At 48.5% G+C, this 24505-nt stretch overlaps 1 protein-coding gene and 1 gene segment (V, D, J or C); both read right to left on the bottom strand.

Moving 5' to 3' along the window:
- Positions 1–11851, bottom strand: part of LOC136301919 (Ig heavy chain Mem5-like) — a 33644-nt gene extending 21793 nt beyond the window's left edge. Inside the window, exons 1-4 of the mRNA XM_066205175.1 lie at positions 11784–11851; positions 11168–11494; positions 3153–3203; positions 373–648 (exon numbers count right to left, since the gene is read on the bottom strand). Coding sequence (XP_066061272.1) covers positions 373–648; positions 3153–3203; positions 11168–11494; positions 11784–11841 — 712 coding nt within the window. The 5' untranslated portion in view covers positions 11842–11851. The remainder of the gene's footprint in view (positions 1–372; positions 649–3152; positions 3204–11167; positions 11495–11783) is intronic.
- A 6886-nt stretch (positions 11852–18737) lies between these two features.
- On the bottom strand, positions 18738–23978 carry LOC136301645 (T cell receptor delta constant-like). The segment is given in 6 exon segments: positions 18738–19375; positions 19459–19575; positions 19918–19989; positions 20602–20877; positions 23386–23425; positions 23964–23978. Coding segments are annotated over 5 exon segments (519 nt in total).
- Positions 23979–24505: the final 527 nt, after the last annotated feature.

Here is a 24505-nt window from a genome sequence, read left to right as displayed (position 1 = left end):
AGTTTTTTTAGTTAAAAAACCTTCCCGACACACCCGATCTTTTTTTTATATTTTAGAAAGGCTGTTCCAGCTTGTGCTGCAGCAGGTTTGCTGCTACTGGGCGAGATATTTAGTCATAAGGAAGTTCACATTTGGAACAAATAGATTTTGTCTTCCCTCTTCTTTGCAAAGTAAGGTCTCTCCAAGTAATTAAATAGTTGAACCCATTTCTTTCAGATGCTTTGAAACATCTTTCAGCTCTCCCTGCTGAAATATCAAATGTCTTTGTCATTTCTGCTGGCTGCCCAGGGCAGTGGTGTGAAGAAGGAGAACACAAAGCCCCACAGGCCACTGTCTCCAGAAACAAGTGACAGCTGTGCCACCAAACTGTACCTGGCTCTGTTGTTATTGTGCTGTTGTCAAATTTGGCCGTGCAGGTCACCTCTGTGCCTTTTGTCACCTTGACCACTTTGATTGCATTGTACAACCCCTCTGATGTTAGAATGGATGTGCTCTGTTTATATACGACCTCCTTTGAGGGCATCTCCAAGCTGATGTTCTTTGTAAGGAAGTTCCTTGCCAAACAAGCTGCTTTTCCCGTGCTGCCCCCTTCTTCCAATTTCTTTGATTTCATCACAATGACTTGAGGGGCTGATGCCTTTGGGATGTCTGTAAAGAGGAGCATGGTTTGGACATGGTTTGATTTTACTGCAGGCTTGCCTAAGTACTGAGGGACCAAAAATTCACATTTACTCTACCTGTGAGTAATTTGTTACACTGTCAATTACTGTCATTTATGTAGTTATTCTTTTTCTATAGAGGTACAAGTAACAAAAGGAGATTGCTTAAACTCTCACCCAGCTGTCTTACAAGAAAACTATTGGTGTCAAAAGAATTTAGTAGCCAACAAATTATTGTGGTATCATGACTTTTTTTTTAAAGGAAATTCCTTTGACTCTAGGTCAGGTCATATGTGGAAACACAAGGGTGATCTCAAAAACCAATGTCAGGCCTTAACTCAGGTTAGCAATTTGATTTCAAGTAAAAACATGGAACTGAAAGGAATCGTCCAACAGCCTTACTTGCCAGAAAATGCTCAGTTCATGAAAGATTGTCTGACACAACCACAAAGATTTATGCGTCTGCTTTGACAGAAGCATCCTGAGGAGTCCATTGGGTAAAGAGAGGGGCATTAGGCTTTTCATTTTACGTGGTGTCTGCCTTGCAGTCAGGTCAAGAGATCCCTCCGGTGTAACATTTTGTCCATCCCAGGGCACTGCTGCAAGTTTGACCAAGGGGCTCTGATTTTACACCCTTTCCCCATCAGCCCTAGGCCACTGCTGAGGAACTGAGGTGAAAGCCAAATGGTGCTCTGCCAGAACTTCATGGCTCAGCTCTCCTGATCAAACAGGCAGAACCACACACCTGTCCACACCTACAGCAACCAGACAGCCAAGGGAAATCAAACATTTCCTTCCCAGGTGTTGAACCATGGTTGGCCAGAGCCTGTCAGTCCTGTGCATTCTCTGTTCTCTGAGAAGACCATGAAAGGCTTTTCATGTGGTCTCCTTGCCAGGCTTTCCATACAGCCAGAATACAAACAAGCTGCTTCTCTGCAATAACTCCCTGGGCAAGATCATCAGCAAGAAATAATGTACCCAGTGCAATTGTAGTTCAGAGAGCAGAGGATTTGTTTTATCTGACCCCAGAAGCCTCCCCCAAGTCCCACTAGTTTGCATTACATGAGAATACAGCCATGAATTCCTACCACTGCTTGCTTCCAGAAGCAAACAGTCTATTGGGACAGAAAGTTGTACTTCTCCTTCACTTCAGACTTATAATGTCATAGGAGGATCCCTATATTCTAAAAGGAAGGGGACCTTAGCATTCTCAATGAATGTTTCATTTGGAATAATCCAACCTGAACCAAGAGAAAAACCTTCTCTGCCCTTCACTGAGGCTCAGAAGAACTCAATATGCCTGGAGTATCCTCCAGTGACACAAATGGATGTTATTTTATGTCATTTTGACTTCGAGGAATTTGCAAAAGATTGGATCATGAACTGTTTCTACTGTAAACATCGTAAAATGCATATTAGGAGCTCCCAAAGGAATTCAAAACCAAAAGGGTGAGGTGTCTCACATCCCAAATATCTTGGCTTCAACTTGGTAAGTATTTCAGCAGACTCAAAATGGTCTTTGCTAGTCAAGGCCCAACATCTTTTACTGTCAAACAAAATCCCAGAGTCTCTGCTCAGCTCTGAATATATCCTGTCTTTAGAAAAAGACAATCATGGAAGAGCATGGAGGTTTGGCTATGTAACATAACAAGGGATGTTCTTGCAGTACTTTAAAGACATGCAGACCTCTGAAAGAGCAGCAACAATTCCAGAGGGATGCACATGAATCTTTAAAATAACACAGATCAACAAACCCCTCTGCCACCCCAACATTCACATTCCCCTAGAAAACCTTGGGGTGACATGCACCTTTATCCTCCATCATGGAATTCCAAATAAAGATAGAAATACCTGACCCTTCTTATAATCCCTACTCCCCACAGTGGTCTTTTCAGAACCCACACAACCAGGGAGCCAATTGTCTTTCATTCCAGGAGCTCTTGCATATGAGGCTCTTGTGACAATTTAAGCCCAAGGATATTTAACCTCCTTCCTCCTCAGTCCCCAGGGCAGTGGAATTCCTTCCCTGGGGACACTGTGAGTGTGGTGCCAGTGTCAAACCAGAACTTGTCAAACCAGGCAGTTACAGATCTGTCTCCAAACTCCTCACCACTGTGAGCTCTTCACTGAGCTCTGCATTCCTGCCCCAAGTCAGTCAGTGGAAATCCACTGCAGAATTGGACACTTCACAGGATATTGGAGCCAGAGTGCTGCCCAAACTGGGAATCAGTTATCACATGCTAAGTAGTGCCCCACTGGTGTTTGGGGATCATGGAATAATGGAGGTCTGCAGAGTCAGCCCAGTTGTTCCTGGGAAACCTTCCAGAGCAAATCCAAGCTGAGGACTTGGCTTGAAAGCCTGGCTGAAGAACAAGTTCACTCAAGGGATTATTGAAACTGAAAATCCTTTCAGTGAACCCAAAGCATGAAACTCCTTCTTCCATCCCCTCCTTGATTTTTATGAAGTTTTAGAAAGAAAGAAATGTCACTTACTTGGTATAACTGTGAGAGTCGTCCCTGGTCCAAATATAAGCTTATTTGTTTCTCACACTGCTGAGACTTATTCCAATAACTCACTCCTTCCTGATGGTGTTCAAAGTGCTGTAAAAACAGGAGATGAAAATCCATCACTCCTAATAAATCCATGAGTGCAAGTCCATGACAGGATCAGAGGTAAATTTACTTCCAAAAGTGGAGAGAGAAAAAAAGTTTATTGAGTAATGTAATGATTTCATATATCTTGATGGGGTATAGAATTTTCATCTTCTCCTTTGCTTCCATCTTTTACAATCCCCACGAGCTTTTATATCTTTCCAGGGTAAAAGACAATATAGAAAGAATGTTCTATTTATTTCTTTAATCACCCATCTCCTTTCTTTCCCAAAGTATCTCACCTTTTTTCCTTCTTTTTGTTTTTGTACAGGTCCCTATGCTCTTTATATCATTGTGGTATCCCACCCAAATACCCAGTGATATATTTCATAGCAAAAACTGTCTCTGATCCACTACAGAGAATTTTGGATTATACAGGCAGTCACATGATTTCTTCAGTGGTTTGAGACCTGACATACCACATTAATAAACATGATATGGCTTTCAAGGAAGGATCTAAAATAATATCAGAAAGGTTACATTGGTAATGAGAACTTGGGGATTACATGACACCTCTGAAATGTCTGATGGAGTTAAGCTGGATTGAAAGCGGGAAAATAATCAGTACTTTTTTTGTTATTTCAAAGAATTTCTTACAATGCAGTTTATTTCCCCTACTTTTCTTCCTGTGGCTACTCATGGTAGTTTGACGGGAGTCTTAGGATGTAACAGGACACTTATTGAAGTGTCGGCATAATGGATTAAAAGCAGAAGAATCAGGAGGATCATATTTTTTTAAGTGACCTTCCAGCTGGGAATTACCCTTGATAGCCCAGGGTGCATCCAGGGATCTTCTAGCATGGACCCAGTTTAGATGCCAGTGTCTGTTTGCCTCTGCCTGACTGTTGCTCAGGGATTGCCCCATGTTAGCAAGGTCATGGAAATAAATGTATTGTTTGAGACTTTGTGGCTGCTCCATCTGCTGCCCATGCTGCTTCACACAGGTGGTGGTGGCTGTCCTAGTTTGAATGATGGCTGTCTGCCAAGGAAAGCAGAAACCTCCCTTGGAATGGAGAATATGACCCCCTTTGCTCCAAATCATTACAGCTTTTTTTAATTATGGGGCTTTCAGATAAATATATGGGAGAAGAAATAACACTTCTTTACCAGTATGTGTATGTATAACAAGGCAAACAAACAGCACTGGCAGGAACAGCAAACAGACCCAGACACGCAGTCACAGCCTTCTCCCGGCCGCAGGAACTTTCCCCTTTGGTGCAGTTCCGGTCACAGCCAGCAGGGGCGCTGGTGGAGCAATCCCCTGCCCAGCCCCGCTCTTGTCTGCCCAGACCTTTGTGCCTCCTGCCACAGCTTTGGAGTTTCTGCTGCACTTTGTTTACCATCCTGGGTATGCTCGCCTCTGTCATTCCAGTCTACTTCTCCAAGGTTCCTTCTGAAGCTCATTTCACTCTCCCTGGGGCAGTGGGAGTGGTTGCTGCAGAGGGTTTGTAAAGGAAGCCCCTTCTCCATCTCTCCTGCCTGCCCACCCGCCATTACCCACATGAGGGAGGTGTGGCTGATCTCAGCCCACAGCGCCCTCTGCAGGCTCGCGGAAATCAGCGCACCTGCCCTGCCCAGCTGGGAGCCACCAGCGCCCCTGGTGGCTGTGACTGGAACTGCACCAAAGGGGAAAGTGCCTGTGGGCGGGAGAAGGCTGTGACTGCATGACTGGGTCTGTTTGTTGTTCCTGTCAGTGTTGTTGCTGTTTGTTTGAGTTATTATACCTAGTAGTAAAGAGCTGTTATTCCTTTTCCCATGTCGTTGTCAGAAAGCCCCATAGTTTCAAAATTATAATGATTTGGAGGGAGGGGAAGGTCATATTCTCCATTCCTGGGGAAGTTCCCACTTTCCTTAGCAAGCATCTGTCCTTCAAACCAAGATAGATAGGTTGCTCAAGCCTCACTGAATCTGATCAAAAATGCTTTCAGATTTGGAGCTGATACAGATTCTTGGGGCAATCTATTTCATCACTGTAATTAAAAAATATTCCTCCATGTATCGTGTCTGAATCTGTCATTCTTTGTGTAAAACTGTAACCCCGCATCCCATCACAGCAGCCTCTATTAAAAAGTCCTTCCCCTTCATTTTTTAAGCCTTCTTTGTTAAGAAAAAGCATTTTTGAATTTTACCCTTTCTGTGGTCCTGTGAAAGACTCAGCCACAGCTGCATTCACATCTCTGCAGAAGATCTTTGCCTCAGGCAGAGCAGAAAACTTCCTTTGCAATCTCTGTAAGTTCCTTGCCATGGCAAGACACTTAGACCAGAATGACCAAGAGGAGTTCCTTTTTTATAATTCAGCTAAACACATGGCCTTGGAAAGAAGGGGAAGAACGAGCAGTCTCATTTGTCCAGTCTAGTGGTTGCTTCCTGCAGCTTGACAAGTCTATTGCTGGCCAAGGTTTGTTGATGTAGGCTGCAATCATGGGCAGAGCAGATGGGACAAAATTCATTTGAGAAATGATGACTAGAAGCTCTTTCTTTCTCCCTTGCAGAAACCAAAGGCCAGTGCTGGAGGACTGCAAGGGGTTTGTGTGACAAATTTCCCTGCCAGCAATTTCTTGTCCATACTAAATGCACCCCGATATTGCAAGCTCTCCTTATATGTCAGCTGTTCCCTTCCTTGTTGTCATGACCATTCAGTGCATTTGTTTCCCTCTACCCAGGTCCCTCCTAGGCCTGGGAGCCCAACAGGGGACACAGTAGTCCCCAGTGTCAGCAGTGCTGAGCTGAAGAGGATTCCTCCCCAGTGAGCAAGGAGTCAGGTCAACATGCTAGGAGGCTGCATGGACAAACGAGGCTGGGGAAAATGTGGGCCCACTGGTGAATGGGATGGGGACCAGGTGACACAGGACACGGGACAGGGCTGAGGTCCTGAATGCTTTATTCACCTCATGCTTCAGCAGCCAGATCAGCCTTCAGGAATTTAATTCTCAGAGTCTAAGGGGAGAGGAAAAAGCACACAATATCTACTCCTGAAACAAACATGGAACTGAGCTGTTTTCTAGTCCATTACAAAGGACTTTGACGAGAAGATTCCCTGGGAAGTCAGTGTGGAGAGCACAACTAAATGAAGAGCACACAACATCCACCTTCTCATCCACCAAGACCCTTTGTCTCACTGCAGAACACTGTAAACATGGCTAAGCAAGATTTGCACTTCCCAAAGTGATGCTGAGTGTCCTGGAGGAAGAAGGGTTGGGAGATAACCCTGATGTGTACAGAAGACCATGTTGGTGCAGGTCATGTCAAGTGATGGTGGAGCAGATATTGACCCTACAGCCCTTAGAGTACCCCACACAGAAGCAACTGGATATGTCCGGAGCAGCTCTAAGACTTCATGCAGAGCTCATGTAGGAGCTGGCTCCTGACAGGAACTGTGGTCTCATGGAAGAAGTAGCCCATGTCAAAGCAGCTTTTCTGTGACAACCTGCAGGTACCCACACTGAAGCAGTCTATTCCTGAAGGACTGCACTGTGAACTACAGACCCATACTGCAGGAGTTTCTGAAGAACTGCAGTCAATGCAAGGAACCAAAGCTGAAAAATTTCTAGATAAATGTCTCCTCTGGGGTGGACTCAACACTCTGGAGAAGGGCAGGAGAATGGGAAAAGTGGCAGAAAAAATGTGTGATTAACTGATAGTTGCATTCCTCATACCTATGAAGTGATTGTGTAGATGAGAGGTTTTTCAATGTGTCTTTTTCTTCTCATTATCCTACTCTCATTTAACTAATAAAAAAAATTAACCAAGTCCATGTATTTGCCCATGGTGGCACTCCTGCGACATGTCCCTGTCCTTATCTCAACCCACAAACCTCAATTGCATCATTTTCCCCCTGTCTAATTGAAGAGTAGGGGCACTAAGACAGCAGCTTGCTGAGCACCTGGTCAACACCTGAGAACAACCAAAGTCAATTCACCACCTCTTCTCAACTCCTTCTTCCTGATCAAGTGCGCTGAACCAGCCACCCAGAGCAGCCATCTCTGCTGATTTCACTTTCCTAAAGCAACTGTGTGGCTCCATCCACCACAGCACTCTGGAGGCAACAGTACACATCTCCATCATCCCATGGCTCTGCAGGCAAGGCACAGAGGAGAAATGAGGCCCTGCTAGACGGAGCCCAGGCAACATGCACTGAACCTGCACTTCCCCAAACAGTCACTGCAGTTCCCAGAACAGACCCTATGCACCATAAATGGGACCAGCCCTCCTAGCAGCCCTCCCTCCACTGCCTTTTATTGCCACCAAGCCAGAGGGATGTTTCCTGCACCTGCCATTGCCTGAAAAGAGCCCCGGGGAGCAGCTGCTAGAAAGAAATGCTGAGAGATCTGTCTTGCCCATCTGTTGGTTTTTGGTTCACTCTGCTGCAGAGCTGCTCCAGGGTGATTCTGCTCCACAGTAATAAGTTGCTGCATCCCCTTGCTTTGCTGACAGGATCTCCAGTGTGAATCTGTTCCTGTATGTATAAACTGATCCCCTAAAGCGATCTCGAAAACCTTCTCCATAGGCATCACTGTCCCTGCAAATCCATTCCAGAGCACCCCGTGGGCCCTGACGGTACCAGTACCTATAGTACTTTCTCATATCATCTCCCCTCATGCTGCACTGGATGGTGACTTTATCTCCCTCTCGCACGGTCACTTCCCTGGGGTGCTGCTCCAAGGTCACCTGCCCAGTGACAGCTGCAGAGAGCAAGAACAAGCCATGATCACTCCAAGATTTAGCAAATGTCCGGGCAATGCTGGTGAGGCTTTTGGCGAGCACTGGACCAGAGGGAGCACAACATCCACCTTTTTGAAGCCAGCTGACACAGATGGGCAGAGCTGGTAGCAGCTATCAAGGATTACAAGGAAGGAGACTCCACATTTCCCTCCCTCCTTTTACCTGTCAAAAAGGAAGCTTTGTCTGATTTTCCCCAAAGAAGCAGGCAGGATTTGCACCATGGGGGGGACAAATCCCTTTGTCCTTGCCAGGACAGGACGGAGAGGAAGCCACTCTGCTGTCCCTGAAACTGCTCCAGATGAGGCCAGCAAAGACAAAGGCTGTCCCAGGCATTGAGGCTCGGTCCCTGTGCTGCCATCCTCCAGCTGGTCTGTGCCACAGGGGCCGCAGTGGCCCAGGAGCAGAGTGTCCAGTGGCAGGGCAAAGCGCTGGGCCCCAAGATGGGAGAGCAGCAGGGAGCTGGCCTGCGTGTGCCCAGGCTGCAGAGGAGGCAGCTTGGATGGAGGTGGTGAGCTCAGAGGCAGGAGAGGAGCAGGGCTGCTCTCCCCGTGCTCCACAGGCATGGCTGGGCAGCTGGAGGGGGGAACAGGTGCGGCTGCCAGCGCTCAGCACAGCTGCCCAGAGCCGTGCAGAGCACAGGGCCACGCTCAGCTCCGGGGGCCAGCAGCCCTTGCCTTCACTTGCCTACAATGGGCAATAAGCCCACGCACAGGGCACTCCACATGGCCAGGCCAGCTCTGTCTGGCCTCTCTCCACTTTCTCTCTGCCTGCACAGCAGCTCTGCCCACACCTGCCCTGCCTGCGCCTCTGTCACTGCACTCAGGCCAGTCCCTCCTGGTCCCTCCCTCTGTCTGTGACAGCACTGAGGGGGAGAGGTGGGGCAGGAGGAGCACAACTTGAACCTCTTGGTGCTCTCCTGCGTGTCTCTCATTGTGCATGGTGCAGGAAGCCTGTTTGGTTGACAGGAAACGCTGTGGTGGGCAAAAGGTGATGTGTGTCTGAGGGGCCAGCCCTGGCCTTTCTCTCAAGAAATCTCAAAGGCTGCTGCTGGGACTTTGGAGTGACTGGGGAGTCTGTCAGCTTGTCCTTCCCCTGGCCCTGGCTCTGCTGAGCTGCTGCTCCCCCATGGGACACCCCAGGATCTCAGCTCAGCTTGGCCAGGGCACCCCTAAGCCAAAGTGCTCCTCACCCTGCTCCCTGCACTCTGGCCCAGCACCCTACTCACTCCCCAGTGATGACACTTCTCCAGCTGCCTCCTCCTGTCACAGCCCTCCCACACCCCTGCTCATCAGCAAAGGCAACCCAGGAGTCTGCAGGGACCAGGCTGCTCAGCAGAGCCAGGACACTCCCTGCCCTGTGTCCTCCTCCTCAGCTCAGGGCTCAGGGCTCTCCCAGTGACCAGAGAATGGGACAGCTCTGAGCCCTGGCAGCGTCACTGTCCTGACTGCCACCACCCTTCTGGGGAGCACTGCCCCACTCCACACAGTCCCACCACAGACTGAATCTATTCCCTCCTCCCCCTTTTCCTGGGTATTTGGATACAGTCCTCTGTGGAAGAGATCTCCAGGACAGGGGTGGGAAAGAGGAGCTGGAGAGGGTAGAGGAGCCCACAGAGAGTGGAGGCTTGAGGCTGGGGAAACAGGCAGGGGGATGCAGCCCCAGGGGGAAGCAGGTTGTCCTGGGACACATGGGGCTGCTTCAGCATGTCACTGGTTACCCTGAGATTAGCTCAGTTGTTTACAGCATAGCCTTTATAGTGCCAGTGTCACTGGTTTGGTCCCTGTGCATGGGTCATGCACTTAAAAGTTGGACTCACTGATCCTTGTGGGTTCTTTCCAACTCACAATATTCCGTGTTTCTGTGATATGCCAGGTTCCCTAGACACCCAAGCGCATGGAACATTGGTCTGGTCTGGAGGAAAAGAGACTGAGGAGCTGCTTGATACTTCTCTCAGCTTGGTGAGGAGGTGAAATGGAGTAGGATGTTCTTCCTGGTACGCAGTGATGGGATGTGGGAATGGTTCAGAGCTGCATGAGAGGAGGTGGATTATAGGAAGTGTTTCTTTACTGAGAGTGGTCAAACATTGCAACAGGCGTCCTGGAGAGGTGGTCAATGCCCCTATACTGACAGGATATAAAAGGAATTTAAATAACACCCATGCTGTATAACAACAAGCTTTAATTTGTTTGAGGCCTGGAATGCTCGGGCAGTAGGACTAGGTGGTTGTAGCTTCCTTCCAATTGGAACAGTCCTTTCTCTCCCCTCTCCCTACTGTTTGCCTCTTCTGCAAGCCCCCAAGGTTCGATGGGACCCCAATTCTCTGACCCCAGGCACAGCCCACTCACTGACTCTCCCCTTGCATGGGATGGGAATCACGTGAACATGCAGGAGGGGAGGAAACTGATGTACTTCAGGCACACCCTCTCGCTGTGGTCCCTTCACGTGCAGTAATAGAGTGCACTGTCCCCCAGCTCCAGCCCGCTGATGGTCAGTGTCCCAGAGCTCTCGTCACCCTGGCAGGAAAACCTCCTGTTGGTAAAAGGGGCTGTGTGGCTGTAGGAGCCTCCATGGGCCTGGCACTGCAGCAGGTACTGCAGGGCTTCACCAGGATGCTGCTGGTACCAGGCCACATAAATTCAGCAAGCTTTGGAGCTGGAAGTGCAACAGAGGGTGCCAGTGTTCCCTGCTGGCCACCACACGGCAGAGCTTGTTGCCTGGATCTCATCACCTTGAAATGCACCTGAAAGAAAATCAGGCTCACTGCTTTTCTCTCAGTGGTTCAAGGAGATGGCTCCCAAAAGGGTCAAAGGAAGCCGGCAAAGCCCAGGTGATTTACATGTTCCACTTAAGAAGGGGACCAAGGAAGGCAGAGTGGGACTGGAGCCAGACCAGGCTGACTGGATGACAGAAAAACCTTGAACCTCCTCCACAGGACAGAACATTGCAATTGGGATTCAGGAAAAGGAAAGCCTCAGTGTTGGGAAAGGAGCACTTGATGAACGGCAAGGATCACTTGTGGTGCGTGGGGATGCCCTCCAATTTCTTAGAAACAGCCCTGAACCACTTTGAAACTCACCATCTCCAAATTTTGTGGGTGCTGAGCCAGACCCGAGCTGGTTTGTGTTAAAGCTCACCTGGGTTTCCTGTCCCCGTGTGAACAGCGCAGAAGTAGCGGGCAGAGTCACGGGTGTGCAGGGGCAGCAGGGAGAGATAAACCTCGGACCGGGAATTGTCCCGCGAATTCTTGGCCCGCCCCTGCACTGACTGGTCAAAAAAAAGAACTGTCGGATCAGAACCAATAAAGGACACCCATTCCAGGCTGCCTCCAGGTGGCTGACGGTACCAGTAAATTCCGCGACTCCTAAAGGGGTATCCTGAACCACGGCAGGAGAGTGTGACGGAGTCCCCGGCCACTCGCAGCCCTCCGCCGGCCTCCTGCAGCCTCACCTGTGCCCAGAGCCCTGCGGAGGGAGAGCAGCAATCGGGCACGGAACGACCACGGACCGAGGCCTCGTCCCGGTGTCCCGGTGCCCCCGGCCCGGCACAGCCACAGCGCCAGCCCCGGCCCGCAGCCCCTGTCCTGTGTCTGCCCCGGCCTTTGCCCGTCTTCCCGACCCTGCCTCTGCTCCTGCCCTTTCCCCATCTCTGCCCTTGTCCCCGTCCCTGTTCGTGCTCCTGCTCCTGCCTGTCCCTGTCGCTGTCGCTCCTTCCCCCGGGCCGGGCTCGCTGCCCTCCCCGCCCGGCTCTCACCTGCGGGCCACAAGGCCAAGGCCAAGGCCAGCAGCCACGGCCGCAGCCCGGCCGCCATCGTGGCCGGCCCCGGCTCCGCGGCAGCCGCACAGGAGCCGAGCGGAGCCGCGCTGGGGCCGCTCCCGCCCGGCCCCGCCTCGCCGGGGCAGCGCCGGCGCCTCTGCCCGCCCCGACACGCCCGCCCCGGGCCCCGGCGCCGCCGGGCGGGGGCAGCGCCGGCCGCGCCCGGGCCGCGCACACGGAGCCGCGCTGCTCGCTCGGACAGCGCCGTCTGCCACACGCACCCGAGGGCTTCGTGCCCAACGCGCCCACAAATTCGCCGTCGTGGCACAGACGGTCACTGGGATCCGCCGCTGCCTCAGGACAAAGGCTGCCAGCAGCCGAGGGAGGTGATGGCTCCTCTCTCCCTCGCACTGCTGAGGCCACACTTAAGTACTGGGGGCACATCTGGACTGCCCCTAGGAGAGGGAGTTGGATCTGCTGGAGAGGCCACTGAAGGGCCGTGGAGATGATAATGGCACTGGAGGAGCTCCTGCATGAGGAAAGGCTCAGAGAGCTGGGACTGTTTTGTGTGTGGAAGAGAAAGCCTGGGTATCCATTGTTTTCTCAACAATGGATAGAAATACAGAGAGGTTTAAACCACAGAATAGATAGGGTTGGAAGTGAAATCTAAAGGTCATCTAGTCCAGCCCTCCTGCTATGCTCACAGGTATCTGCAATTTGACCAGGCTGCTCAAGCTGTGCCCAATCTCTTTTCAGGTTTGGAGCAGATACAATTTCTCAGGACCATCTTTTCCATCACCCTAAATTTAAACAATTTATTTTTTGCATCTACCTTCTTTTTGTTTCAAACTCTTACCCTTTGTCCAATCACTGCAGGCTGTGTAAAAAAAGTCTGTCCCCATGTTGCTCTGAAGTCCTCTTTGTAGAAGTGAGGCATCTTCAAAACTCACTCCTGTGATCCTGTGAAAGGCTCTCAGGCACACACATGTCTGTACAGCTGATGTGGGCTGGGGAGAAAACTGATTTTTCCACCTCAGTCAGACGTTTGTCACCTGAACAGGAACACAAGGAAGCTGAGAAGAGAATCACAAAGGGAGTTTATTCCTTTATACTTTGCCTATGGTGTGCTCACACCTAGTCCATGGCAGATCCTGCTGCAGAGAAAAGCAGCTGAGATCTGTGCTGCATCAGCAACTCTTGTTCACATAATCCCTGAATGCTTGTCCTGTGCTGGATCCCTACGCCCTGGTCCCATGCTGCTGGTTCAGACTAGTGGTCAGTGGTGCAGGAATGTTCATTCTTCAAAACCCAGGCCCCATGCAGGGGCTGGATTTTCTCTTGGATTCTGGCTGATTCCAGTTCTGGACATGGTTCCCTGTCTGGTTTCATTGAAGGAGAAATCATCTACTGATTTTCTCTGGTTATGGGCTATTCTGAGCTGGGAAGAGCTGTCTGGAGGTGGGTGATCAGGACCAAGCAGCCCTGAGGAAAGAGCTCAAAGTCTCAGGCACTGCTCCTTCTTGTAAGCAGGAGAATATTGCATTAGCTCTTGCCTTTCTCAGCTCTTTTCACTGAGGACTTCCAGAAATAACTTGTGCTACAGGAGTGTTGAGGACAACCCTGTGTCCTCCCCAGGCTGCAAGTTTCAAAGCTGGAAAGGAACAGGGAGACCTGCAAATGACACAAAAGACGTTTGGGAGAGTAAATGAGAGACACACAGAGGTGTGAGAAGAGGTATTCAGCATGGGCATGTTTTCTGTGTTTCTGTTGTTTGCGGTCTTTGTGGTGTGGGTTCTTGTGTCAAAACTTAGGGTGTGTTGTTGTTCTGTAAGGCTGCAGACCCAGGTCCAGGCCTCCAAGCTCCCTCATAAAGGCTCTGCCTGGCCATCAGACTTAATGCTGTCCTTTCTGGAGAGCCAGGATGGGCATAAGGAAAGGGGAGCAGAAGAGGAGCCAGCTTTGCTGCTTCTCTGTGACAATGGGAAGTCAGGAGTTAATTCTTGATTTTCTTTGGTTTCTCTGTGCTGATTTTCCTTTGGTTATTCAACTCCCTTTTTATCACAACACACATTTTCTCCTATGTCCACCCTTTTGTTTCTCTCCATCTCAGTGAGGGTGACTGGGTGAGCAGCTGTGTGGAGCTGAGCTGCCTGATGGAGTCACTGGCAGTAGGTGCCCACAACCTTTTCCTGTTCAGTTCTGAATGTCCTTAAGAATGGAACTTTCAGAGTCTCAGGTATTTCAACACAGTGCCTGGTCCCCCTCCACGTTTTCTTCTCCATGCTAAATGAACCCAGATCTCCCAGGCTCTCCTTATATGTCAGCTGTTCCCTTCCTTGTTGTCATGACCCTTCATCGCATTTGTTTCCCTCTGTCAAGGTCCTTTCCAGGCCTGGGAGCCCAGCAGGGGACACAGTAGTCCCCAGTGTCAGCAGTGCTGAGCTGAAGAGGATTCCTCCCCAGTGAGCAAGGAGTCAGGTCAGCATGCCAGGAGGCTGCATGGACAAACGAGGCTGGGGAAAATGTGGGCCCACTGGTGAATGGGATGGGGACCAGGTGACACAGGACACGGGACAGGGCTGAGGTCCTGAATGCTTTATTCACCTCATGCTTCAGCAGCCAGACCAGCCTTCAGGAATTCCTTTTCCCAGAGCCCAGGGAAAGAGGCTGGAACGAGGAGTGGGTACCCTTGCACAATCCATGTCACTGAGCCCTTCTCTAGTCCATAATAAAAGATTCTGTCCAAAAGGTTTCCAGTGAAGTCAGTGCTGAAAACCCAACTGAATGAAGAATGCACAACATCCACTCTCTCCTCACTCAGCAAGACCCTTTGTCTCCCTGTAGGAGGTTGTAAATGGGGCTAAGTACAATTTCCACTTCCCAAGTTAGGGCTGGGAGTCCCTTGAAAAGGGCTGGGAGGCAAGACAAGGCACCAAGGAAAAATGAGGCTGTGCTGGACAGGAGCCAAGGACATGTGCACTAAATTTGCACTTCCCCAAACAGCCGCTGCAGTTCCCAGAACAGATCCTCCTGCACCTTAAATGGGACCAGCCCTTCTACCAGCTCTCTCCACTGCCTTTTAGTGCCACCAAGCCAGAGGGATGTTTCCTGCACCTGCCATTGCCCGAGAAGTGCCTTGGGGAGCAGCTGCTAGAAAGAAATGCTGCGAGATCTGTCTTCCCCATCTGTTGGTTTTTGGTTCACTCTCCTGCAGAGCTGCTCCAGGGTGATTCTTGCTCCACAGTAATACGTTGCTGCATCCCCTTGCTTTGCTGCCAGGATCTGCAGTGTGAATCTGTCCTTGGATTCGTCAAGTGATCCCTTAAAGCGATCTTGGAAACCTTCTCTATAGGTGTAACGCCCCCTCCAAATCCATTCGGGAGTGCCCTGTGGGCCCTGACGGTACCAGTACATTAAGTAGTTGCTCATGTCACCTCTCCTCATGGTGCACTCAAAGGTGACTGCATTTCCCTCTCGCACGGTCACTTCCCTGGGGTGCTGCTCCAAGGTCCCCTGCCCAGTGACTGCTGCAGAGAGTAAGAACAAGCCATGATCACTCCAAGATTCAGCTAAGGTCAGGACGATGGTGGTGGGGCTTTGGAATCGCATTGGAGCAGTGGGAGGATGAAATCCTCCTCTTTGAAGCCAGCTGACACAGATGGACAGAGCTGGTAGGAGCTATCAAGGACCCCACAAGGAAGGAGACTCCACATTTCCCTCCCTCCTTTTCCCTGTAAAACAGGAAGGTTTTTCTGATTTTCCCCAAAGAAGCAGGCAGGATTTTCACCATGGTGGGACAAATCCCTTTGTCCTTGCCAGGACAGGATGGTGAGGAAGCCACTCTGCTGTCCCTGAAACTGCTCTAGATGAGGCCAGCAAAGACAAAGGCTGTCCCAGGCATTGAGGCTCGGTCCCTGTGCTGCCATCCTCCAGCTGGTCTGTGCCACAGGGGCCGCAGTGGCCCAGGAGCAGAGTGTCCAGTGGCAGGGCAAAGCGCTGGGCCCCAAGATGGGAGAGCAGCAGGGAGCTGGCCTGCGTGTGCCCAGGCTGCAGAGGAGGCAGCTTGGATGGAGGTGGTGAGCTCAGAGGCAGGAGAGGAGCAGGGCTGCTCTCCCCGTGCTCCACAGGCATGGCTGGGCAGCTGGAGGGGGGAACAGGTGCGGCTGCCAGCGCTCAGCACAGCTGCCCAGAGCCGTGCAGAGCACAGGGCCACGCTCAGCTCCGGGGGCCAGCAGCCCTTGCCTTCACTTACCTACAATGGGCAATAAGCCCATGCACAGGGCACTCCACATGGCCAGGCCAGCTCTGTCTGGCCTCTCTCCACCTTCTCTCTGCCTGCACAGCAGCTCTGCCCACACCTGCCCTGCCTGCGCCTCTGTCACTGCACTCAGGCCAGTCCCTCCTGGTCCCTCCCTCTGTCTGTGACAGCACTGAGGGGGAGCAGGAGGAGCACAACTTGAAGCTCTTGGTGCTCTCCTGCGTGTATCTCATTCTGTGTGGTTCCCATCCTTCTCTTAAGCCCTCTCCATGTTCACACTTTCTGTCATCCTCTGCAAGACCCTCAGACTTGGTTTGGAGTGGGTCAGTGACAACACTAATTTGGGAAATGCCATTGTTAAACCACCACAGCCTTATTTGGCACCCAGTGTGGGGCATGAAGGGTTGAGATAAGAACAGATCTGCCCAGAGTGGGTTGGATACAAATCTGATCCAACCATGAGTTGTGTCAGGTATGGGGCCACAGGTGACAATGCGTCTTGGGCTGTTCCTGTGGCTGTGGTACCTACCCCTGTGTATGTTCCTGTAGGTGCTCCTCATGATGATATTTTGTGGGGCTGTGGGCTCTGACAAGGGAAGAGGGCAGAAACTCTCAGCCTCTGGAGGTGACTCCTGTCAGTGTTAGAAGAAGATATTCACCCAAGGATGATCTAGCAGTGCTCCCAGGCAGGTGGAACACCATGGCCAGAGACTGTATTTGTCAACAAAATAAAACTGTATGTGCAAAATCCCTGTTAGAGATGGCCAGGTAATGGAGGCTGGGGTATTTCCACTCTGTCTCCTTGCAGGTTATGTTTCTGTACGAGTCCTAAAAGAGGAAGTGTCCTGATTGTGGGAGGCTTTGGCATAGCCAGGAATCAACTAAGGCCCTCCCTACAAAAATCCCAGATTTGACATCTGTTTTAAAAGCTGTGCTTTGGAAAGACAGACATTCCCAGGAGCACTGCACTCCCCCGTCCTGAGCAGATTTGCAGGGGAAGATCAGTTTCCCAATACTTCAGTTCAGACCATATCTGCAGACTGAAACATAAGGGAGAGAGAGAACTTGCCTTACAGTCACGAAAATAACCATACTTCCAATGAGTTTCTTTTTACAGTACATCTAATTTTACCAGGTACTTTTTAGAACTTTGGAACACAAAACAGAGAGATCAAATTATGCCCAGCAGAGGCAGGAATATGATTATTATGTTGTATTTTTAATACTGTATAAGAAAACAGAAGAATTCAGTGGTACAAAAACCCTTTTAATGTGGCCCATTCTCTTGGAGTTCTTCACGATGCTTTCCCATGTAACCTCTTGGAAAGAAGTTTATTCTTTCAGGATGCTTTTAAAAGCATCCGCACAAAAGGTCCCAGTTGTGGGGTTTCTTCTGGAAACAGTTCAGTTTTTCGTGTTTTCCTAAGCTGCATGTTTTGCATTGCCAATGCAAAGTGAAAAGCCATGGCTTCGTGAGGGCAATCTGGGACCCTGCCATGAAACGAGGGCTTTAGATCAGTGAAACACTCACTGTCAGAGGTGTCAGCAAAAGCAGGTTAATACAAATTTGCCCAAGTGTGGCACAGTCCAACAGCAATGCCCACTCTGCAGCTTTACTCCATGGATGCATCAGAGATGGGAACATTGAAATAGAATTAATTTGGAAAGATTGCTGCAGACACCAGGGACAAGAAAGGGGTAGAGCTGTAAAAGGAAGTCCCTCTCATTGAGTCATGAGGTACAGAAAGGACCCCCCAGCTTTCTAAAGTGCTTCTCAGAGAAGGTGGGGATGGATCCAATCCTAGCCCCGGACTTCATCAAGACTTTATGACTAAGGGATTATACCAGCACTTCATCATTAACCTTTCCCTCCTGTCCACCTGATTTCTGTCGTTTTGTCTAAGGGAGTATTCTCAAAATATGAATCTGCCTGAGAGTTTGGGCAAAGGTGTGAAGTGCTTGAGAAAAAAGTTCTGGGTGTCATTGGAAACTCAGGATAAAAATACTGATGAACTGCTCCCCCTGATTTATGTTATGGTGGTAGAATGCACTGAATGAGCATTTTACTGGATTGGCATTTGCCATGTAAATTTCACACAGCTTCTGCAAGGGCTGAGGTTCTTCTGTGGGGTTCTACAGGGCCTGAGGGTCTGACCTGACCAGGCTGAATGCAGCCCACCTTGCCGTGTCCTCTGCAGAGGCTCTCTTGAGGCCAGCAGGAACCAAGCCACGGAGAAAACAGCCTTCTTTCCCCTCAGGATGTGGTTAGTTTGTTTTTTCAAAAGCAGGGGAGGGTTAATCCTGCCTGGGGTAACTGAGTCAGAAATGGTGACCACAGCATCCTGCCTGTAGCTTGTGAGAGGGCCATGAGCTGGGGAAGGTGTGTGCTGGGCTCTGTTAGGTAAGAACCAAGTTGCCATGGGAACTATCACTCCATCAAACCACTTGATATTATTTTTTGGTGGCCGCTTCCTCCTATCACTGAGTGCAGAACAACAGCAGGGTTTCTTCTCTGCTGATATGAGCATTTTCCTGCCTCATGCCTTCAGCAAGGACTCTCCTCACTGAGGCTTTTGAATGTGCCAGAGAGACACTTCCCTGCACAGAGTCTGAAAAAGACAAATTCAGCCAGAAAGATTTCAGCAATCTCCATCCCAGCTTGGGAAGAAAAAGCACTGAAAACCCACTCCTTTTTGGCCTAGTACAACTTTATTTTCACCACTACTACAGGAACATAAATTGCACATGAGCTATACTTGGCCGAATATAGGCTTAATAAAGAGATGAAGATTGTCTGGTGGAATTGAATCACTTCAGTTCCTACACAGCTCTTCTCCTCTACAATACACACTTACTGTTATTGAAGCTATCTAAATCCAATACCTTTATAGCATCTACTGGGCTTAAATTCCCTCAGCAATAATACTCCAGTTCTCCAGGCAGTAACACAACATGCCTGGGAAAGGTGCTTTTCAAAGGCCTTTGTATCTAGAGTGAGCATTGGAGTTTTCAACGCTATTGAAGCACATTGGACACTTGTGTGCAAATGCCAGAAGGGTGGGGAGATCTGCTTAGCAGGAGGATGAGGATAAATCCACTCTCCTCAGTTCTCAGAGCACAGGAAACAGCAAAAGCACTTAAAACTCTTTGGTGTAAATCAGCTGACCAGGCAGGAGTGACCAGTGTTCAGTGTCTTCAGGGGAAGGTGCTGCCTGGTGTCCTGGGTGGTTTCTGTGAGCAGCTCTGCCCCTGCTTGTTCAAGCCCCTTGTGCTGCTGGTTCACATTCTTTCCTGCTCTGCTTCAGGCTCTTCTTGCCTTCATTCCCCATGTCTGGAAGAGCAAATGGAGGTTTAAACTACATTTAATGAAATTAGTACTAAGAACCACTGTTTGATAGCCGTGTGCTTCCTTACCTCAGAAAAGAAACAACTTGATACTCATGAGGGTATTGACGGCAATGCTCTTTGCCAGCAGGACTCTCAAACCCAGCACAGCCATGGACAGCATGTTCACTCTCTGCCCTTCAGCATCTGCTCAATTGACCAAAAAAGTGGGGAGAGATCATGGTCTAGGTTTTGATGTTGTGATCTTGGCAGAAAGTGGGAACATTCACAGGGGACAGTTTAAGGGAAAGGAAGAGCAGCAAAAGAACAGATGATAGAGAACATGGCAACAACAGGGGAGCCCAGGGTCTGTCTGCATTGCTTTTTGCTTCCTGGGGCTTGTGTGTAACTGCAGGAGCAGCCTTGGAACAGCAGCTTGTGTCTGCTGAATGTGTTGTGTTCTCATTCCTCTCCCCTGGAAAAAACACATTCCCATTCCTTTATCCCCTACACAGCAATGTAACTCCATAACCTGTTTGGGTAACTCACCTTGTGCTGAGGAGTCTGCACTGTTGCAAACCCTGTCACTGGCCTCTGTTACTGGTTCTTCAGCCTCCTCTTCTGTAGCATAATAAAGAAATGGCATTTTAAAGTATATCCATGTTTTATGCAGGACAAAAGAAATGTTCATGTGACATTTCCTGTAGGAACTTGAGGAAAGTTGGGCCTCAGATGATCAGTCATTAATTCCAGCATTAATTGTAGGAGACAATTTCTCCATGCAGTTGCAGGAAACAGAAGCATTCCTGCATTGTTTTGGTTTTATGATTCAAATGACCTTCAGGACTACAAAAATATAAGAGTTTTTTTAGTTAAAAAACCTTCCCGACACACCCGATCTTTTTTTTATATTTTAGAAAGGCTGTTCCAGCTTGTGCTGCAGCCGGTTTGCTGCTACTGGGCGAGATATTTAGTCATAAGGAAATTCACATTTGGAACAAATAGATTTTGTCTTCCCTCTTCTTTACAAAGTAAGGTCTCTCCAAGTAATTAAATAGTTGAACCCATTTCTTTCAGATGCTTTGAAACATCTTTCAGCTCTCCCTGCTGAAATATCAAATGTCTTTGTCATTTCTGCTGATAGCCCAGGGCAGTGGTGTGAAGAAGGAGAACACAAAGCCCCATAGGCCACTGTCTCCAGAAACAAGTGACAGCTGTGCCACCAAACTGTACCTGGCTCTGTTGTTATCATGCTGTTGTGGAATTGGGCCGTGCAGGTCACCTCTGTGCCTTTTGTCACCTTGACCACTTTGATTGCATTGTACAACCCCTCTGATGTCAGAATGGATGTGCTCTGTTTATATACGACCTCCTTCGAGGGCATCTCCAATCTGATGTTCTTTGTAAGGAAGTTCCTTGCTAAACAAGCTGCTTTTCCCGTGCTGCCACCTTCTTCCAATTTCTTTGATTTCATCACAATGACTTGAGGGGCTGATGCCTTTGGGATGTCTGTAAAGAGGAGCATGGTTTGGACATGGTTTGATTTTACTGCAGGCTTGCCTAAGTACTGAGTGACCAAAAATTCACATTTTCTCTACCTGTGAGTAATTTGTAACACTGACAATTACTGTCTTTTATGTAGTTATTTATTTTCTATAGAGGTACAAGTAAAAAAAGGAGATTGCTTAAACTCTCACCCAGCTGTCTTACAGGAAAACTATTGGTGTCAAAAGAATTTAGTAGCCAACAAATCATTGTGGTACCATGACTTTTTTTTTAAAGGAAATTCCTTTGCCTCTAGGTCAGGTCATATGTGGAAACACAAGGGTGATCTCAAAAACCAATGTCAGGCCTTAACTCAGGTTAGCAACTTGATTTCAAGTAAAAACATGGAACTGAAAGGAATCGTCCAACAGCCTTACTTGCCAGAAAATGCTCAGTTCATGAAAGATTGTCCAACACATCCACAAAGATTTTTACGTCTGCTTTGACAGAAGCATCCTGAGGAGTCCTTTGGGTAAAGAGAGGGGCATTAGGCTTTTCATTTTACGTGGTGTCTGCCTTGCAGTCAGGTCAAGAGATCCCTCTGGTCTAACATTTTGTCCATCCCAGGGCACTGCTGCTAGTTTGACCAAGGGGCTCTGATTTTACACCCTTTCCCCATCAGCCCTAGGCCACTGCTGAGGAACTGAGGTGAAAGCCAAATGGTGCTCTGCCAGAACTTCATGGCTCAGCTCTCCTGATCAAACAGGCAGAACCACACACCTGTCCACACCTACAGCAACCAGACAGCCGAGGGAAATCAAACATTTCCTTCCCAGGTGTTGAACCATGGTTGGCCAGAGCCTGTCAGTCCTGTGCATTCTCTGTTCTCTGAGAAGACCATGAAAGGCTTTTCATGTGGTCTCCTTGCCAGGCTTTCCAAACAGCCAGAATACAAACAAGCTGCTTCTCTGCAATAACTCCCTGGGCAAGATCATCCGCAAGAAATAATGTACCCAGTGCAATTGTAGTTCAGAGAGCAGAGGATTTGTTTTATCTGACCCCAGAAGCCTCCCCCAAGTCCCACTAGTTTGCATTACATGAGAATACAGCCATGAATTCCTACCACTGCTTGCTTCTGGAAGCAAACACTCTATTGGGACAGAAAGTTGTACTTCTCCTTCACTTCAGACTTATAATGTCATAGGAGGATCCCTATATTCTAAAAGGAAGGGGACCTTAGCATTCTCAATGAATGTTTCATTTGGAATAACCCAACCTGAACCAAGAGAAAAACCTTCTCTGCCCTTCACTGAGGCTCAGAAGAACTCAATATGCCTGGAGTATGCTCCAGTGACACAAAGGGATATTATTTTATGTCATTTTGACTTCGAGGAATTTGCAAAAGATTGGATAATGAACTGTTTCTACTGTAAACATTGTAAAATGCATATTAGGAGCTCCCAAAGGAATTCAAAACCAAAAGGGGCGGTGTCTCAAATCCCAGATATCTTGGCTTCAACTTGGTGAGTATTTCAGCAGACTCAAAATGGTCTTTGCTAGTCAAGGCCCAACATCTTTTACTGTCAAACAAAATCCCAGAGTCTCTGCTCAGCTCTGAATATATCCTGTCTTTAGAAAAAGACAATCATGGAAGAGCATGGAGGTTTGGCTATGTAACATAACATGGGATGTTCTTGCAGTACTTTAAAGACATGCAGACCTCTGAAAGAGCAGCAACAATTCCAGAGGGATGCACATGAATCTTTAAAATAACACAGATCAACATCACAAACCCCTCTGCCACCCCAACATTCACATTCCCCTAGAAAACCTTGGGGTGACATGCACCTTTATCCTCCATCATGGAATTCCAAATAAAGAGAGGAATACCTGACCCTTCTTATAATCCCTACTCCCCACAGTGGTCTTTTCAGAACCCACACAACCTGGGAGCCAGTTGTCTTTCATTCCAGGAGCTCTTGCATATGAGGCTCCTGCGACAATTTAAGACCAAGGCTATTTAACCTCCTTCCTCCTCAGTCCCCAGGGCAGTGGAATTCCTTCCCTGGGGACACTGTGAGTGTGGTGCCAGTGTCAAACCAGAACTTGTCAAACCAGGCAGTTACAGATCTGTCTCCAAACTCCTCACCACTGTGAGCTCTTCACTGAGCTCTGCATTCCTGCCCCAAGTCAGTCAGTGGAAATCCACTGCAGAATTGGACACTTGACAGGAAATTGGAGCCAGAGTGCTGCCCAAACTGGGAATCAGTTATCACATGCTAAGTAGTGCCCCACTGGTGTTTGGGGATCATGGAATAATGGAGGTCTGCAGAGTCAGCCCAGTTGTTCCTGGGAAACCTTCCAGAGCAAATCCAAGCTGAGGACTTGGCTTGAAAGCCTGGCTGAAGAACAAGTGCACTCAAGGGATTATTGAAACTGAAAATCCTTCCAGTGAACCCAAAGCATGAAACTCCTTCTTCCATCCCACCTCAATTTTAACGGAAGTTTTAGAAAGAAAGAAATGTCACTTACTTGGTATAACTGTGAGAGTCGTCCCTGGTCCAAATATAAGCTTTTTTGTTTCTCACACTGCTGAGACTTATTCCAATAACTCACTCCTTCCTGATGGTGTTCAAAGTGCTGTAAAAACAGGAGATGAAAAGCCATCACTCCTAATAAATCCATGAGTGCAAGTCCATGACAGGATCAGAGGTAAATTTACTTCCAAAAGTGGAAAGAGAAAAAAAGTTTATTGAGTAATGTAATGATTTCATATATCTTGATGGAGTATAGAAGTTTTATCTTCTCCTTTGCTTCCATCTTTTAGAATCCCCATGAGCTTTTATATCTTTCCAGGGTAAAAGACAATATAGAAAGACTGTTCTATTTATTTCTTTATTCACCCATCTCCTTTCTTTCCCAAAGTATCTCACCTTTTTTCCTTCTTTTTGTTTTTGTACAGGTCCCTATGCTCTTTATATCATTGTGGTATCCCACCCAAATACCCAGTGGTATATTTCATAGCAAAAACTGTCTCTGATCCACTACAGAGAATTTTGGATTATACAGGCAGTCACATGATTTCTTCAGTGGTTTGAGACCTGACATACCACATTAATAAACATGATATGGTTTTCAAGGAAGGATCTAAATGATATCAGAAAGGTTACATTGGTAATGAGAACTTGGGGATTACATGACACCTCTGAAATGTCTGATGGAGTTAAGCTGCGTTGAAAGCAGGAAAATAATCAGTACTCTTTTTTTGTTATTTCAAAGAATTTCTTACAATGCAGTTTATTTCCCCTACTTTTCTTCCTGTGGCTACTCATTGTAGTATGACGGGAGTCTTAGGACATAACAGGCTTGCTATGGAAATGTTGGACATAATGCATTAAAAGCAGAAGAATCAGGAGGATCATGTTTTTTTAAGTGACCTTCCAGCTGGGAATTACCCTTGATAGCCCAGGGTGCATCCAGGAATCCTCTAGCATGGACCCAGTTTAGATGCCAGTGTCTCTGTTTGCCTCTGCCTGACTGTTGCTCAGGGATTGCCCCAGGTTAGCCAGGTCATGGAAATAAATCTACTTTTTCTGAGTTTGTGGCTGCTCCATCTGCTGCCCGTGCTGCTTCACACAGGTGGTGGTGGCTG

Source organism: Chamaea fasciata, unplaced genomic scaffold (genome assembly GCF_029207755.1).
Source record: "Chamaea fasciata isolate MVZ Bird 193981 ecotype frontalis unplaced genomic scaffold, bChaFas1.0.hap1 SCAF_27, whole genome shotgun sequence".
Taxonomy (NCBI): Eukaryota; Metazoa; Chordata; class Aves; order Passeriformes; family Sylviidae; genus Chamaea; species Chamaea fasciata.
This window is presented reverse-complemented; position numbering and strand designations above follow the sequence as displayed.